We start from the raw sequence: 18,024 nt of genomic DNA, 5'->3' as shown, positions 1-18,024 counted from the left end.
TTTTCACCCAGGCCAATTAATAAAGAAGGCATATATATTGTGAGCATAAATAATACAGTAATATTTTAGTGCTGAAACTGAGACCAACAAGGCACAAGTAGAGTGTAGCTTTTAGGTAGACTAGTGGGAAAACAGTATGGCTTTTGAATGTAGCAACGGACAGGACAGGAGAGGACATTTGCGTTTTGTGCATGCATTATGCATTATATATATTCCTACAAATACCCCAACACCATACCACTGCCTCTTGCATTCATTCATCATCCAAATCCAAAATTATATTTTTCTCTTTCATTATTTCTTATTATTCCATTCATTGTCTAGTGTGAGGATATGATGTCATCATCAAGATGTAGTTGCGTGTCGAAGCCGCTTGTTGGATCAGATTGTGGCGGCGAGAATTGGCTTTCCATCAACAAGAGGGAAGAAGAAGATGATGATGAGTTGATGAAGCCTGGACAGGATGAGGTCTGGAAAGCAATCCAAGCACAGAAGCAGCAGGGGGATGGTGATCATACCAATAATAAGGCGCCGCCAATACGATCAACTGTTTCCTGGAGCGCAATTCTCTTATCTGATGATCAAAAAGTTGTTCTTCAAGATTCACCGCCGCCTTATATCCACCCTCTCCTCAAAAAGTCATCTAGCTGTTGTTTGAGTAAACACAGCCTTCAGATTTGCACTGAGAGTCTTGGCTCAGAGACCGGCTCCGATTGTCTCTCTTCCCGCGATTCTGATCACATTCAAAATGAAGTTCAGGACAACAAACAAGCTCATGAAGAAGAAGAAGATATTTTCAACCATGTAAAGATAAATTATAGCAAGAAATCACCATCCCCGCCATCATCTTTCCCTCCTCCGCTCCCTTCTCTGGCCAACTCAAGCGTTCAGCTGCGCTCTCATCGGCAAGGCAAAGGCGAAGGTGAAGTCGAAGGCAGCAGGTTGATTCTCGAAGCTGTTTCCATCCCTCAGCGCAACTACTTCCATGCTGAACGCTCCCACGGCAGGCTGCTCCTCACAGCCCTCACAAGCCCCAGCAGTTCACATGAAGAAGAAGAAGAAGCAGAAGCTGGGGATGATGAAACTGAAGAATTCGAAATTCATAATAGCAGCAGTGATGAAGAGGGGGAGGGGGAGGGGTCTGGCCACGCCACCATGCCATCGTTCAACAGCAACACCAACCACTTGTACTCCAACAGTGGTAGTAGTCGTAGTATTAGTATTGCAGAGTACAAGCAGCAGCAACAGGAGTTGTTGAGGAACTGCAAAGAAGCAAGGAGGAGGTCTCTACTAACGTGGGAGCCCCCTAATTACTGCATTGCCACCTCCTCCTAATCTTCCTTCATAAACCAACCCAACCATTCATTCCATTTCCTTATGCTGCACTACCGAATCCAATATTTAACAACTCTAATAAAACATGTCCTCAATATATAATACACCCATGCATATATATGTATGATACTAGTTGTCCCTCCTAAGATCATCGCTCTACTCTTTGGTCCAAAGAGTTTGTTTTGTGTACCCTAAATAAACATGTTGAATAGGTAGAACAATATCTTTTTCTACTACAAAGATTATTTTGAATCAAGTGTTAATTCTATACAAAAGTAAACTGATAATATCATTAATTCCATCAACTCATGATTCATGAACGACCACAACATATAAAAGATCAATCATCTTCACAATAAGTTTTCATTCTTTTATCTCACACAAGCACCCATAAATTCTCCATTTTTCTCAAGACAGAAAAACCTATACAAGAATGCACTACTTACCCCCATGTAAAATTGGAGAATCCAATAAATGCAATAAAAAGAAAAAGATTGTGTATCTTTAGTTAACATATTATATACCAACCTATTAAATAAATTAAAGATATTATAATTTATTCACTACAAACACATAATATGTAAATTATAGTTAAAATATAATATATTAACTACAAACATATAATCTAAATATCGTTTTGAACCAGGATCCACAACCACCTTGGTCCATCATATAACATTATAACAATTGAATGGGAGCAATATGGTTGCATGCACAAAAATGCAGACTGTGGACCCAAGTCCAAAGATACACAATTTGGTACCAAATGTTCACAATTTATCTTTTAAAAATTCACAATTTGTGATGGACTTGTATTGTAAAATTCAAATGGCATCAGAACTTGCCAACAAATAGTTGTCGAATAAAAAAGGAACGGTTATCCTTGAAGCAATATCATTTTTTTTTGGTTTGATAAAAGGATCCTTCACACAAATGTTACATTGTACAAGGCAGCATCACAGATTACACAAAGCAGCACCTCTCTCTCCTATGATACAAAGAAGCCCACCCTCACCAATCTTACAAGACCATAAATTCTTTTATAGCAGAAACAAAAATAATGCACCTAAACGAAGTATAAAAAAATTATATATTGAGAGACTAACTGAAAAAAGGAAGAAAAGAAAAATTAAAACTGGCACTACCCACCCATGGGAGACGACCAAGCCTGCCACTGGCTTGCGTTGCTTCGTTGTACAGCGGACAAACCTTCCAAAGCCTGAGTTGATTTTATCTTGATGACGGACGAATAGAGAATGGATCAGCAACCCTTGTATTCTTGTTGGAAGGAGTATCCATTCCATAACGCCCAAGTGCCTCGAATCCATTAGAATCTTGTACAGGGAACACATCTCTGCGGCATTCTCCAAATGGCATTATGCTATGTACAGATCACTGGAAATCCCTGGTGTTAGCATGAGCCTGGAAACAGTATAGGAAAACAATCTGGAACTATATAATCTAAATCCAAGCAAGAGAACCTCGATCATTTGTGACTGGAGGGCGACCTCTAGTTGGTGTAGGCGGTCTGTTAGCATTAAGCTCCTATTCCAATAAATTTGAAAAAATATAATAAAATTACAACGAAATTTATGATATTTACTTGAATAGAATATTATATATATATATATATATATATATATATATATATATATGTATGTATGTTTGGATTATAATTCCACCTGCATCCATGTATCTTCTATATGCCGCTCAGGTGAAGTTTCTGGTGATGAAATTGCTGGTGGCAAAGGATGTATAAGTTTTGGAACCACTACAAGATCTCTACCCAATACCAAGATTGCACCGGCATTGTTGGCAGTACCTGCAGTAAGCCGACTTTATTTAGAGAAGATTTTTCTACTGGGCAAATACCAAGTAAAAACAACTTAAATGAAGAAAGAGGACACACCACAATAATTGGTGGCTGAGAATAAAGTAATTAAATGCCCCTGAGCAAATCGTTCAAAGCCATCCATCACACATTCATGCGCTCGGACTATCAATTGAAGATCATTGTTGTTGCAGAATTCCATCACACGATCAGGCTGCAAACAATGAAGAACTTATATGACTCAGCTCTACCCAACCCCTCATCTCATCAAAAGAGATACCTTCCTTTTCATTCCAAGCCTTGGCAACTCTCATGGATTACAAGTTACAGAAACAATTTCCACTAGAGTAACCAATTGGGTGTGATGTTGGGAAAGAAGATAGAAGAAAAGTGCACTCACTCCAAAAGTAACTAATCCAGGCCCTCTGGCATTTGGGCGCAATCCCTCAACACTATCATTTTCTGTTGGGTCAGACCTGAGTATGGATTCCAATAACAATGTTGGAGAAAATAGTTAGAAGAATGGGAGTCAAAAAAAATAAGATGAATTAGAAGTTAGATATTAACCACAACAAATCCATGAGCACAATTGAGCCTGCTTCCATAGTAATAGGGCGCTGAATATTTTCAATTTGTTCGACATGATTGATTGACCGCCCAATACCACCATGCATACAGATAATTTTCTTCTCAATCAATGCAGCAAGAGGAAGCCAGTTAAATAGTCTGTTAATCCTATGCCAAGCCCAGATTCCATCTCTCTCACCCTGCTCAATGGATCATAATCTCAGCAACTGTGTTAGACTAAATATGAGCCTAAATATGTTGACTAAATATGATACATACCATGCGCTCAATACACTCAATTCGAAAGCCAAATAGTGCATTGATATCTGCAGCTTCATGATTCCCGCGTATTAGGTGTACATTGTGAGGATATTCTACCTATAAATTTATTTGTTCTCATTTAAATCAACAGAAATGAGAAAGTTAAACCCTAGATATACCCAAACAGATACAAGTGTACCTTCAAAGCCAAGAGAAGAGTTATGGTCTCCAAACTGTGCTGGCCTCGATCCACATAGTCTCCTAGAAAGAGGTAATCAATGTACCTGAAAACATTTTATATAATATCAGCTTCATAGGAAATTTATTCCATAGACCAGTTAAAAAACACAACTAAAAGTGTGAAAGGCAAAAGTAAAAGATAAAAACAACCGTCCTCAAAAAGCCTTGTAATAAATACTAGGAAAAGAATTTTAACAAATTAACCATACACAGATATTTACTATCACTAATGTGAATATCAAGTACACATTTATATCTAAAGGATATTAAAAAGAAAATCAATCCTTACAGTGATGTGAAAAACAAATAAATAAATAAGAATGTTAAACGTTGACAAGCATTCATAAGCAATCAGACTGGAAACTAACTATTGGTCCAAGGGCCAGCTCAAAGTCTCAGCTTATAAAGGAAAATTCATTAGAAGAACATGTTTAACTAGTGAAGGTACTTACGCTATATCCCCAGCAGTTGATGGGGACCCATACTCGTCAAAAAGCCGCATAAGATCCCCAAATTGCCCATGCAAATCGCCAAAAATCTTAATAGGAGCTTTAAGCTGTAGAACACTAGGTTCACTAGAAAATATTCTTTCAGCATTGTCACAAAGATCTGCTATCTCATTGCAATCCAAGAAAAATTGCCGTCGAACAGGAGGTTTCCAACCACGAGGTTTTAAAAGATGAGCAATGACCTGAGAAAGTGAACAGATGTGCCCAAACAGCATAACATTTTCAACTACACTAGAAAAGAGGAAAGGTATACAATGCACACGAGAAAATAAGTAATAAAATGAAACTCCAAATATTCAGAGAAATTCATATAAAAACAAAATTTGGAAATAAAATCAGACACCAAAATTTATACATGTTACATCTCTAAATGCAACATTCTTTCTTGCAGGCTGTCAGAAACACAACACAGTTCAAAGATGCCCGAGCAAACAATATCTGATCATATCATAACACATCAAGCATCTAAAGTACAAAAATACAAGCAAGAAAGTTTTCCATCAACCCACCAACCTCTAATTCTATATTCCTCATGCAGCTATACAATAACAATCAAAATGGTTAGAAAACCCAAAAGCACAATTAATAGCTAAGTATAATACCTTTTTAGGCACACTATTGATAGACATTTGTCGATCCAAAAGTTTTCTTGCTGCTGTTGCATTTTCTGGAGTCCCATAACTAACCCGCCTGCCTTCATTTTCAAATTGATCAATGGAAAGCTGTCTAACCATACCACCAAGAGCTCCACCTGTCTCCGCAGCAACAACAACCTGTGAATAAATTTAAAAGTATACAAGTACTCAATGTTACATCCGTGCATTTAGTGATGATAACAGCAAATTCAACAACTAGAGTCGGAAAACTAGCCACTTACAGCACGGTGATGCAATCGAACTCCAGGGGGTGCAGAATTGTTTGCTACAGCAGACTCAGGTTTGATCAAGCTTGACGTTTGTTTTCCACTAGGTGTTGCCTCAGCACCACGGTCCCGATCTGGCAATTCAACTTCTCCATTAACTTGCCGAGCTTTGGCAGCAGCCAGTGTAGCACTTATAGCCTCTGCTTCAGCTGCAGATGCCTCAACCAGATATTCAACACCTTTGCTCAATCTCCTGCATATAAACATTATTAAGCGTTAATTGGGTTGAAGTCCAAGATTCCACCCAAGCCCAACCACTGTAAATGGGATTTGATTAACCAATTTATATTAATAAGTGCAAAGAAACCCTATGATTAATATTTTGATTGAGTTCTAGCTAGAATCATAGTTATCACGGCGCCCTGTTAAGTCGCGGCGCCTCTGGACCGCCTTGTCGCCTAGGCGACTAGGCGCCCGCCTAGGCGTTGCCTAGGCGACAAGTTAAAAAATACTATATATATATATATATATATATATTTATAAACAATTAAACATATAAATTGTACTGCACCTGCCCACTGCCGCCCTAGCCTACTGCCCCCTGCCCCTGCCCACTGATATTATTAACCAAAGAAGTGGCAGTCTGGCAGTTTATAACCCAAATCCATAGGAAGACAAACAGTCGCAGATGGAGAAAACCAAAGAAAATGGAGAAGAAAGAAGAAGAGGAAAGAAGAAGAAAGAAGGACGACTCAGGCGGTGGGAGGGCGACGGCGGTGGGAGGTCGACGCCGGTAGGAGGGCGACGGTGACGGCGATGGGCGATGGCTGTGGGAGACATTAGTCGACGCACTAGATCTGAAATCCTTTCTTCTTCTCTCTTCTTATTAGGTCAAACTTTTTTTTAAAAAAAAAAATAAAATTACTAAAAATGGGTTGGGTTTGCGGGTTGGACGCAGGGTCGGCGTCCATGGCGCCCGCCTGCGACGCCTGGCCGACGCCTTGGCGACGCCGGAGCTCGCCTCCCGTTTTCAGGCGAGGCGAAGCCTCCCGGCGTCCTGTCTCCACCGACAGGACGACTAGGCGACGCCGTGATAACTATGGCTAGAATTATGTTGCTTATAGCACCAGTGAGTCAGTGACTATTAAGAGGATAGTATACTCATTTCCCTCTTAAATCTATTTAGCATTTGTCTAAAAAAAGCATTTACATTAAGCCACCAACATGGCTCTTCCAAATGGCCTACAATATCTTATTACTCAACTTTGGCTACTGTAGTAGCCTATATCAAGTGGAGAAAGAATCCACAAAGCAATAGGTATTGCAAATAACACTAGTGCATTTCTCAGGCTTTCTTTGAGAAGTCTTATTCCTCAGTAATTAAAGCCTGAAGATCTATGCATTGCACATACTTGCTTAGCCCAAGTAGAGAAGTCCCCCTGCATCGTTTTTTCATTATGCATTTTAATGAATCTGTATTTCACATATACAACAAAGCACAAGAGGTAACAACACTACGCTATGCCTAGATTCTGGATGAAGGAAAGTTTGATTACCCAATTTTTTTATGGGTTAAAACTCTCCACCCACAACACATTAAAAAGTTTTTTAAAAGAATTATAAAATAATAAGAAAAGAGAAGAAAAATATTAACCTACTATTAATTCTGGATTTTTATGCAAGAAAATGTATTGCATTTAATTGTTACAGATTTTAAGATGGGATCTTTATAGCTTTCAAAGGAAAATCAATAATATACATAGAGGAACAGATCTGAAAATGGTATAATTTCTTATCTTTCATCATTGAAAAAACAATATCTAATTATCTATCATCAGCTATAAATCTATTTAATCTCTGGTTTATTTATAGCAATCATACAGTTGCAAAACTAAAATAGTAGAAGGCTCTATTGCAATTGGATAATAAATATTTATACAGTTTTACAGAACCATGCAACCCAATTCATTTCCAACCCCACCACCATGACCAAATCCAAAAGAAACCAATTAGGCAACGTTAAATCATTAATAACCAAAAAAACCAGAGTAAGGGGAATTGCAACACTACATGTTATTATAGATAAGTGTTATAATCTAAGATTGGGCCAAGGTCACTCAGTTGTGCTATAATTCACATGGGCCAAACCACACTAAAAGATTGAATCCAACCAATTAGCTAGTCTAACTCATGACCTTATAAAACCCATATATTCTCTCCTACATTCTGTCCTACTTTATGGACCGAACAAGCGGGCTTACGAAAGCTTGGACACCACGTGAACCCAAAGTAAACCGAACAGGCTCTGATACCATGTTATAATCTAAGATTGGGCCAGTGTCAATCAATTGAGCTATAATGCACATGGGTCAAACCACACCAAAAGATTGAATCCAACCAATTAGCTAGTCTAACCCATGGCGTTATAAACCCATATATTCTCTCTTATTTTATCAATGTAGGACTCTTAACAATAAGCAATAGTAGCTCACCGAGTCCCTTGAAGCATGGCATTTTCAGTGCTTATATCAGTATACATATCACCATTTACAGGGGGAGCAACAGGATTTCCCAGAACAACTGAACCATCATTAACTGCTTCAGGAACTGTTTGTCTCGTCCTTTCATCAACATATCCATACCGGCCTTGTAGCCTCCCAGGTGGTACATTTGCAGCAGCAGCTGCTGCTGCATGTGATGCTGCACTTGTTGTTTCAGCAGCAGCCAAATCTTCAGCAACAAGTAAGTCATCTAGCAACACTCCTACAGTAAAGCCATCAAATATAATGCAAGTCATTCAGACTTTCATTTAGGATATTTGTTATGTTTTGCAAGTTAATTCATCTAGAAGTATAAAAGTCACTTGATCTTATCACTCTAAATGCTAGTCAATCAAATGAGAAGACTAGCTCCATCAGCCTGCTCTCTCAAAATAGAAGTATGTACTTTTTAGAAAATAATATTGGCATTTAACAATTTGAAATTCTCATCTGTAAGAACAATTCATGTTTAACATAGACATTGTTTGTACAACATGAACAGGAGTTAAAATTATCACAAACACCCACAATTCAGGATGGTCTTTTTGCAGGATCACAAAAAAGTGAATCACAACGTCCATAGTTTTTCCTCTGATTGGCTAATCTCAATAATAATCCATAGAAATTAATCATTACCATATCAGTAATTAGAAAATTAGTTTTCTTTTGTTAGCAAAACTCTTATTCAGTCATGGCAAAAGGTGACACAGCTTTAGCAAAAGTTTCCTGTTTAATACTATGCTGCAGTAATAAAATTATACTCAAAAGAATACTAAACCCCCTCTCAAAAGAGCCCATTTCTTTTCTTTTTCATTTTTCTTTAATCTCTCTTTTTTATTTCTTGACCGAAATGACTGAGTGTGAGAACCAAAACCACAGTAAAATATAAAAAGTTCATTTGATAGAGCAGATTTTATTCTTACCACCGCGTAAGCCACCATAAATAAAGATCAAGTCACCAACAGCAGCAGCAGCATGTCTGCATCGCCTTGTCAATTCAACTGCAGCGTCCCCGCCAGCAGCATCTGCACTGTATCTGCCAGGCCTTGGGCTAGTAACAACAGATTTTGTATCACACCACACCCCAGCAGCAGTATCTAGAACTGCAAAAAAGAAAATTGAATATAGTTTCAGTAGATAAACTTAACTCTGATTTACCCAACAATAATTTAAAAGATTTATTTATTTCAGAAAGCATTGATAAAATGAAAATGGACTATACCTGCCACACTGGAGGAGTCCTCAACCATGCGCCCACCACCAAGTGCTCCTCCTGATACGTGGAGCCGTGCATTAACAAATACCTAAGTTCCAGCATAAAATTGATAACTATTATACACATAATTTGACAATGCTAATGAAGGGGAGAGGGCAAATAAAGTGAGAGAGAACACACAGACAAATAGAAAACTCACAGCAGCATGTTGATATCTAGGAGATGGTGATACACCTGGAGCAATAGCCCACTCCCAACGACCATCTCTATGCTTGGCAAGTCCATATGCACTTGCCAATGGCTGCAAAATCCATTCATAGCACCATACAAAATAAGCAGGGGAAGAATTTAACCACAAACAAAGAATCTATTTGGTTTGGTGACGAAGAGATGTGGGTCATCAATAAAAATATAAAACATAAGAGGGCATAAATAGATCACATACAAGAATTCAAAACTAGTGAAAACCATAGAGAACATGAGCATCTGCTTATGAGCATATCAAAGATACTGATTGAAAGTTCATCCTTCTGCAGATATTTTAATGACATTTTCCCATTTATAATCAATCACATGTTTTAATAGCAAACTCCCGTCAAAATTAAAATAACCCTTCAGTATATGAAAATTGAAATTTTCAATTTTGATTTAAAACGAACATACAATGAAGTTTATACACTACTATCGAAACCAGGTGTAATGGATAGAGTTGAAGGGAAGAGCAATGGGTGGGTTGAAAACCAGCACAAACCTTTGTCAAACCTCATCATATGGAATCTATAGTTGAATTATACAGAAAAGATTTCCACTGCCCACTTTTATGGGAAGTGCAGATAGAAAAAAGAAGACGGACTACAAATTGACTGAGGGGTGTTTGGTTCACCGCTTTTGAGGGAGGAATTGAAATCAAAAGTGATTGAGGCGTTTGTTTTCTCGTTATCAATATCATGGAATAGCAATCATATCTCACTTTTGTTGAAAGAAGGCTCCAATCCTACTTTTGAGACCTTCATTCAAATTCCCCTCATTTTTGTTCATTTCATCAACAATGCTTCTTATTTCAATTTAGTACCAAAAACATAAGACTACTTTTATTAAGACCAATTCCAGTTACTAAGCATTCAAATCTTATTTCTTTCAAAAAAAAAAAGCATTCAAATCTTATTCTGATTCCTATTCCCATGTTTGAACCAATCACCCCAATGTATTATAGCATGGACGAACATCTACAACCTTGAATCACTTCTATGGATGTAGCATAAAAAATTTTGTTTAACTCACCACACTGTTTGCATCCCTCCCGCCACAAAGTAGAAGAAGACCATCAGAGCGTGCACTTGCCGTGGCATACCTGAGGGGAAAATACAGCTGGTTAGAACAGGATAACAATTTCGAGTCTGACTATCATACACCTGATTACATGTAAAGTGAAAGATCAATTCATTCAGAATGAACATTTCTGATTATGAATTCAGTTAAACACACTTAAAAAGAGAATATGAAAGTGATATTCATCCAGGATTAATCTAAAATAGCTACATAGAATAGTAAATGTATTGAATTTATTATAAAAGAATTACAAAATAAAAAGAATAAGAACAAGCAATACTCCAATGCTCCATGTAAACATACTAGCAAAGTGCCACAGTTTGCTAAAAAGAAATTCAGAATTCCCTACCCTTTCGTTTACCCATCCCCTGCTACCCAAAATGGAAAATCAAACAAGTCAGCTGAAAGAATAGGAGCATTGTCTACTCTTCTTAAATTACTGGCATCAAATACTGAATTTATTAGCAAATGTTTTCTCCAAATACATTTGATCGAACAGTGGGACAAAAGTTAGACCTCCTAATAAATATGCATTTATTGTAGCAAAGCTACTTGAAATTTTTTATCAAGATTCCTAATTCCTCATAGAGCAGCAAAATTGCAACTAAGCAAACTTTTTAAAACTAAAAAGACGCACCAAAGCAATGAGGCATTGCTTTGCTTTAAAGCACAAAGTGAAGAGTCACATTTCCACACAAAGCGATGCAAAGTGGCAAGAAATTTATGTATCAGAACAACACAAAGTCACCAAATCAAATTTTATGATTTAAATAGTTGATAATGTCATAATGTAACTAAATATTTATAAAATTAAAATAAAATTTATTATTATTATTATGTGCATTGGTGCAATGCAAAGATGGTTGAACTCTCCCTCTCTTCACTGACTTTGTGCATGGTAGTGGATAGAGCATAACTCTCTCTATCCACTAACTTTCTGTCCGGTGGAATAGTGGACAAAGAGTATAACTCTGTCACTCTCTCTCTATCCTCTAACTCTCTGACAGAGAGTTTTAATGTTATCTCTCCATTGACTCACTCTGTCAACACAAAGAGAGAGAAAAAAAATCAGGATTAAAAAAAAATTTAAAAAAAAAAAAAAAAAAAACAACCCTGACAGACAAGGCGAGAGAGAGGAAGAACAAAACCAGAGTTTAAAAAAAAAATGATAAAGAAAAAGATGAAGAAGGTAGGCATGAACAATAGGCAAAGAAGAAGAAGCCAAAAATGACCAAGAAAATTTTACTTGGACTCCAAGGCACTGGTTGAAGATGATTTCCAGGTTAAATAGCTTCAAAAACTGATAAAGATGACTTCTAGGTTTGTCAATTTTAATCTAATTTTCCTAAATTGACCGTGTACTTTGCCTTCAGATACAAAATCACACATTTCGCATTGCTCGCATTGGACAAAGCAAACTTTTTAAAGCAAAAAAGCGCTCCAATCGACAAGGTCGTGCTTTGCTTTAAAGCGAAAGCGCAAGGCGACCGTTTTCTAAAAATTAACAATTACTCAATTAGGGATGCAAAATGATATTTAAAATGTTTTAAAGTAAATTCTAATGCAAATCATTATATATACTAAAAGTGCATTCTCTAGAATAGGTATCTCATATACAAAATTACTGATTTACGCCTTTAAAAGGGTCCTTTTTTTTAAATTACAACATTTACCATTCAACCCTTATAAAAATAAAAACGTACAACCTTATTAATCTTTATAATTGTCATGCAGCTTTATAAATGTTGAAAAAACTTAAAGCTTTGTAATAATTTAAAATAAAAAGAGAAAAAAGAATCAACGCAACCTCCATTCTCACCAAAATAGAGCAAGAAGCGAAGAGGATATCTATCGCATGCTTGAGGCTAGAGACGAGGTGGCATGTGGCGAGGGCAGTAAGATGGGTTCAACTAGTCGGTGACACCCATTATTTGGAAGTTGCAACTTGCGTGCTACAAGCAATGGTCTGAATATGAAGTTTCTCGCAACAGGACATCGCGACTTGCTATTTGCATCTTTGCAAACCCCTAAAATTTAGGTCTTTTATGCTCTTTTTTTCTTGTTGACTGGTGTTGACTTCGCTTTGCGTGAGAAAGTGTCACCTCAACTCGCTTGGTCACTCTTTCGAAGTGACAAGAAGCAAGTACTTTCTCATGAGGCTGTGCCTTACCAAGGCAAGCTATTCACGGTCACATGCCTCGCTTCTGCGCTTAAGCAAGGAGCGCTTTTGACAAGTCTAGACAAAAGTGATCGCTTTGGTATGTTTTCAATTTCAGTGATTCATTGAAGCCTTTGACAAGTGTGATAGCAAGTATATACGGCCTACCATGTACACCCTCCTTCGTACTTTAAATAGCCGTTTTGCTATTTTCTTCGTAAATCTGACTCAACTTTTCATAGATTTCACTATTTCAGTGCTACGGTGAAGCGAAGAGACGGGATGTCTCTCACTAATTGCCTTTGACAAGTGTGAATGTGTGATAGCAAGTATATGTGACCTACCCCTCCGTCACACTTTAAATAGCTGTTTTGCTATTTTCTTCGTAAATCTGACTTAACTTTGACATTAACTTTTGATGCCCCAAAAGTATAAATTTTGAAAATAAAAATTAGATTTTAATAAACCACACATTGAGTACTACTTGTCTCAAAAATAACGAAAAGTTTCAAGCAATTATGATTCAGAATGTTGGTCAAAATGAGATTGTGTTGAACTTTTAAGAATAGATACTGAACAACCTTTTGGGACAGAGAGAGTAATATAAGTAAAGTGTGATCCTAAGCATTTATTATAGCCTACATTTTTGTATTCTTTTACCTGATATTTCCAATAAAAGGAGGTCAAACTTTACAGATCAGGAAAAGGTGGTGTTCTTTATCTGCTACTAATGCTTATTTTGCATCAGTTGACAATGACATATATATGGAATAAAGAATTGAAAGAAATACTGTCACCCACATGTTAAATGAGTCTACACTAAGCGACAAGGAAAATGAGGGAAACAACATATAGTACACATCTAAAAAGGAAATTTTGAAGATGTGAAGATGTTTACATGCAAGGAGGTGGACCTTCACCCTCTGGTTCCAGCTTGCGCCATTCATATGGCTTTGCTGCTGTATCCAAGGCCCAAACATCTGCTAAAGGTCGTTTGCCTGACAGCATGCACAAATATTATCAGTCTCCAAAGTTATCAAGTAAATCTTTTTAAAAAATGGAGAAAGCTTCATGGACTGACCATCATTTCCACCAATTGCCATGAGATATCTTTGTCCTACCAAAGCCATGACATGCCCATAGCGAGGCCCTGGCCCAGGGCCTTGTACCACAACCCTATATAAAACAAAATTGTTTAAGTCACGGCATATATAACATATCAGCAGTTTTCGACTCTAGATACAAGCAAGTGAACACGCAAACTGTTAATGTATTCAAGTCTATGTAGCTATAAATATGTTCCTAGAAAAAGCCAACCTATGCCACCGTGGCCGTTGTTGTGTAAGATCCAAAACATGAAGGTCCTCTGCAGATAAACCAGCTGGTCCAATTCCACCCTGTGACAATGGGGATAAGCATCATTACTAATTAAATTACGCATCCATCACAATGCAAACCCTCTACCACCAGTAAACACCAACCTGAATAACAACCATAGTACCAACAGCAGTAGCCACATGGGCTGCCCTTGGAGTGGGAGGCTCTCCAATTGGTGTAATTCTGAGGAAATAAGTAACCGTTACAAGAAATAGAATAGCAATCCTCAAACAGTCAGCCACAAAATTGAAGAGGCTTAAGAGCAATATCAAGTTACCTGGACCATTTATTAGTCAACACATCATAACAGTGCACATCAGCTGTAGCCCCTGCTAAACCTGCAATCAGATATTACCTTTGAGATCATTACAGGAGTACTTGAGCAAATTCAGTTAGAAAAAACGAACTACAAAATAAGTCTAGTTGCAAAAGGCAAGCTTCTCTAGTAAAGTTAAAGTAGATATCTTCTTTTAGATAATGACAAATTCAGCATATAGCAGATATTGTTTCTTTATTGATGTTAGATCAACAAAATGGATCTTTAGAACCTCCCTGGCATCCTTAGTTGCCACAGTACTTAATTGAATTTCAATTTTCAAGTGAAAATGCTGCCCCAATATACTTGTAGAAAAAGTCGAACCCCATAACGAGTGTAAAAATCCACACATAGGTAAGCACTTCCAAAGTTGCAGCAAGAACTAAGACCTTAATTCAATTTTGATAAAAGTTATAAGGTAACAGAAGGAAAGAATGGTTATGAATTTAAAAAGGTAACAAAAGAACCCAATGAAGAGGCATACGAATTCCAGCACTTCCAGCAGATGATGGAGTCCCTGATGCTGTAGAATTCCCCTCAAGCGCAGTGGCACCACCAAAGAGAATAAGCCTAGGACCAATATATCCCGGCATGCCCTCCTCTCCAACAGGTGGCACAGCCGTTAGCGTGTGGCCACACCGTGGTCCCGGCCCATCCTCCGTCTTCTCAATAATAGGCTGCAGCACTGAGTAGGTGGGAGCACATCTCGGCCCAGCAACAGGACTAGTATTCTGCTGCTGAGGCTGAGCCTGTGAAGGCGATGACGGCTGCTGTTGAGCCGGAGAAGCCTGTGATTGAGATCCTACAGCAGAAGACTCGTCCCCGAGCTGCTCGGAGCTCGGCCCGTTATTCTGAACAGCTGGATCGTGATCAGACCCCGTTGTCATCGTCGAATCCACGTCCATCTTTCTCAACTCGAAACCCTAATTTCAAATTTCCCCTCCAAGATCGGAGCTCCAATTCTCACCAATTGGCATTCCCGACCAACATTTCCCGATCCAATTCAAACCCTAACCGCGCCAAATTCAGAATTCACAAACCCTAGCTCAGATCCTTCTATTCAATTCAAAATTTATCCCGTCACCGTGTCTGTATATATATTCAAAAATTATCCCGTGTATATAAACTTTTCCAATAAAATTCCACACTAAGTAGGGAGAGAAAAAAAGAAAATTCCCAGACTTATCTTTTTCCCTCTCTCTATCTCTATCTCTCTTTCTCCCTTCCCCTGAGAAAAGCTTTCGCTCTTCTAAACGCGGTGTCGAGGAATACAGACGGGACGGCCAAAACACCACCCAAAAATCTCCCCTTTCTCTCTCTACCAATATCCCTACAATTTTCTCTCTCTAAAACATGAGTCCTCCACTCTCATCTCTAGGGCCCAATTTCCAACTCTTTCTCTCTCTACAAATGTATACACGTAATTTGTCGCAAATTATATGCACATAACTACAGTATTAAAATTAAAATACGGAGTTATATAAAGAAATGAGGTCAAAAGAAAAACTTTTATATAAATTGTGATAATGTCATTTCAATATTAGGGTGTGTTTGGAAAGAGAAAAATGATTTCTGAAAAAATATTTTCTGGAAAATGAGTTATTTTTCAGAAATCATTTTCATCTCTTGTATTTGGCTGCAGAACAGAAAATTGTGTTTGTGTGTTTGGTTTATTTTCTAGAAAATAGGCCGAAAAATGAAGAGAATTGTATAATTAAATATTTTAGTTAATTTGTTTAAATATAACATTTATAATAACAATTTTCAATATAATCAACAAATGACTAATAAAATATCAAAATAACTAACCAAAGTATTACAATAGAAAATAACAAACCAAAATAACTAGTTGATCATTGCATCCAATGTCTTACAATTCAAAATAAGATATCAAAATAACAAACCAAAATAACTAGTTGATCATCCCATCCAAGTCTTACAATCCAAAATAAGATATCAAAATGACAAACTAGCAATCCAACATGAAAGTCTTACAATCCAAAAGAAAATCATAAAACCCAACATAACCAATATCTAACTCAAGGAAGAAATAAAGATCTCAATCCACTTTCTCTTCAAGCTTGCACTCTTCACCTTGAAAATTCTAGCTTGAACTTCGTTTGTCATTAGAAATTCAAATGTTTTGCACAAGTCAACGCCAGTGTCATCACTTGTTGATACAATTCACTTTCATCAATGCCACCGGTGCTCAATGACTTAATGGTTGATGCAATGTTACCAAGTTTGCTCTGTCATTTCATCCATTTTCAGGTCAAACGACTTTCTCTTTCGCCCTGATTTTTTAGACGAAGTAGCAGTTGATACAGATGTTTTTCCCCTAGTTTCTTCATCAATTTGGTCATGCAAATTTTCAGGAGTTATGTCATCCACTTCATTGGTACATTCTAATTAAATATCTGCAAACGATTTTGCAAACCTTCCTACAGCACAATCTCTCCCAACAATAATCATTTCATCATAATACTCGATCAAATTTTCTGTTCAATATAGTTTCATACTTGGGAGTTGCCTATGAATAAAAAGTAAAAATATATTAAAAGTATGCAATAGTAACAAATTTTAACATCATAATTATGTTAACAAAATATTACCGAGATAAGCTCCATATAAGTTGCTAAACCGCACGTAATCATTTTCAACTCATCATCCCAACCAACACCACTCAAATCATTTTCAACTCATCAGCTCCACATATAACACAATGAAAAAAAAAAAAGGATAGTTGTATTATTTATACCTTCTAGATTTTTAATCTATTCGGACGTGTAAGGGCATCATTCAAGACTCGAGAATCGTGTGCACTACCTTCCCACCTAGCAAGCACATAACAAAATCTCAAATCAAAAGTGACGACAACAAACACATTTTGTGTTGTTTCACCTTTCCGTCCGCAAAATCTTCCTTGCACATCAAGTGGCATAGAAGCACGAATATAGGTTCCATCTATTACTCCTAGACAATCTTTAAAATATGGATAAAACTGCAGAGGAGTTAATTCACTATCTGGTAATACTATGAGTTTCTTAGTTTCTTATTTGGTTAAGGGGGGGGGAGTTAATTCACTATCTGGTAATACTATGAGTTTCTTAGTTTCTTATTTGGTTAAGGGGGGTAGTTAATTCACTATCTGGTAATACTATGAGTTTCTTAGTTTCTTTTTTGGTTAATTTACAGGGTCTTTCTCTCCGTACGTTTAACGGTCCGGGGAGGGGGGGGAGTTAATTCACTATCTGGGAGTTTCTTAGTTTCTTATTTGGTTAAGGGGGGGGAGTTAATTCACTATCTGGTAATACTATGAGTGGGGGGAGTTAATTCACTATCTGGTAATACTATGAGTTTCTTAGTTTCTTTTTTGGTTAATTTACAGGGTCTTTCTCTCCGTACGTTTAACGGTCCGGGGAGGGGGGGGAGTTAATTCACTATCTGGGAGTTTCTTAGTTTCTTATTTGGTTAAGGGGGGGG

At 37.4% G+C, this 18,024-nt stretch overlaps 2 protein-coding genes across 3 annotated transcripts; one reads left to right on the top strand and one right to left on the bottom strand.

The window, feature by feature from the left end:
- The first annotated feature begins 251 nt into the window (after positions 1-251).
- LOC116004301 (protein FAF-like, chloroplastic) lies at positions 252-1,586 on the top strand. Its single transcript, XM_031244284.1, has one exon. The coding sequence runs from the start codon at positions 334-336 to the stop codon at positions 1,333-1,335; it is 1,002 nt and encodes a 333-aa protein (XP_031100144.1). The 5' UTR covers positions 252-333; the 3' UTR covers positions 1,336-1,586.
- Positions 1,587-2,190: 604 nt separating this feature from the next.
- LOC116005322 (serine/threonine-protein phosphatase BSL3) lies at positions 2,191-15,939 on the bottom strand. 2 transcript variants are annotated; one of them, XM_031245594.1, is made up of 22 exons: positions 15,026-15,939; positions 14,503-14,563; positions 14,330-14,408; positions 14,166-14,245; positions 13,930-14,024; positions 13,747-13,846; positions 10,643-10,712; positions 9,561-9,662; positions 9,368-9,449; positions 9,069-9,248; positions 8,098-8,368; positions 5,621-5,858; positions 5,346-5,516; positions 4,687-4,925; positions 4,194-4,278; positions 4,013-4,111; positions 3,734-3,933; positions 3,567-3,642; positions 3,245-3,380; positions 3,018-3,157; positions 2,817-2,880; positions 2,191-2,730 (listed from the first exon to the last, which is right to left on the bottom strand). In XM_031245594.1, exons 1-22 carry the CDS (start codon positions 15,444-15,446, stop codon positions 2,717-2,719), a joined length of 3,003 nt encoding a protein of 1,000 aa, XP_031101454.1. In that variant the 5' UTR covers positions 15,447-15,939; the 3' UTR covers positions 2,191-2,716. The 2 variants fall into 2 exon arrangements, with proteins under 2 accessions (XP_031101454.1, XP_031101453.1); XM_031245593.1 differs by having other exon boundaries at positions 2,191-2,880.
- Positions 15,940-18,024: the final 2,085 nt, after the last annotated feature.

The sequence above is a fragment of the Ipomoea triloba genome, chromosome 14 (genome assembly GCF_003576645.1).
Source record: "Ipomoea triloba cultivar NCNSP0323 chromosome 14, ASM357664v1".
NCBI lineage: Eukaryota > Viridiplantae > Streptophyta > Magnoliopsida > Solanales > Convolvulaceae > Ipomoea > Ipomoea triloba.
The sequence above is the reverse complement of the archived record's forward strand: the minus strand, read 5'-3'. Positions and strand labels throughout refer to the sequence as shown.

Bases quoted from the DNA above. Each gene is read 5' to 3' on its own strand.
- LOC116004301 (XM_031244284.1), top strand. From the start codon at position 334: ATGATGTCATCATCAAGATGTAGTTGCGTGTCGAAGCCGCTTGTTGGA.
- LOC116005322 (XM_031245593.1), bottom strand. From the start codon at position 15,446: ATGGACGTGGATTCGACGATGACAACGGGGTCTGATCACGATCCAGCT. The intron at 13,847-13,929 runs GTCAGTCCATGA...GCATGCTGTCAG, and splicing joins GGCAATTGGTGGAAATGATG to GCAAACGACCTTTAGCAGAT. The intron at 3,158-3,244 runs GTGTGTCCTCTT...GGCTTACTGCAG, and splicing joins CTCAGCCACCAATTATTGTG to GTACTGCCAACAATGCCGGT.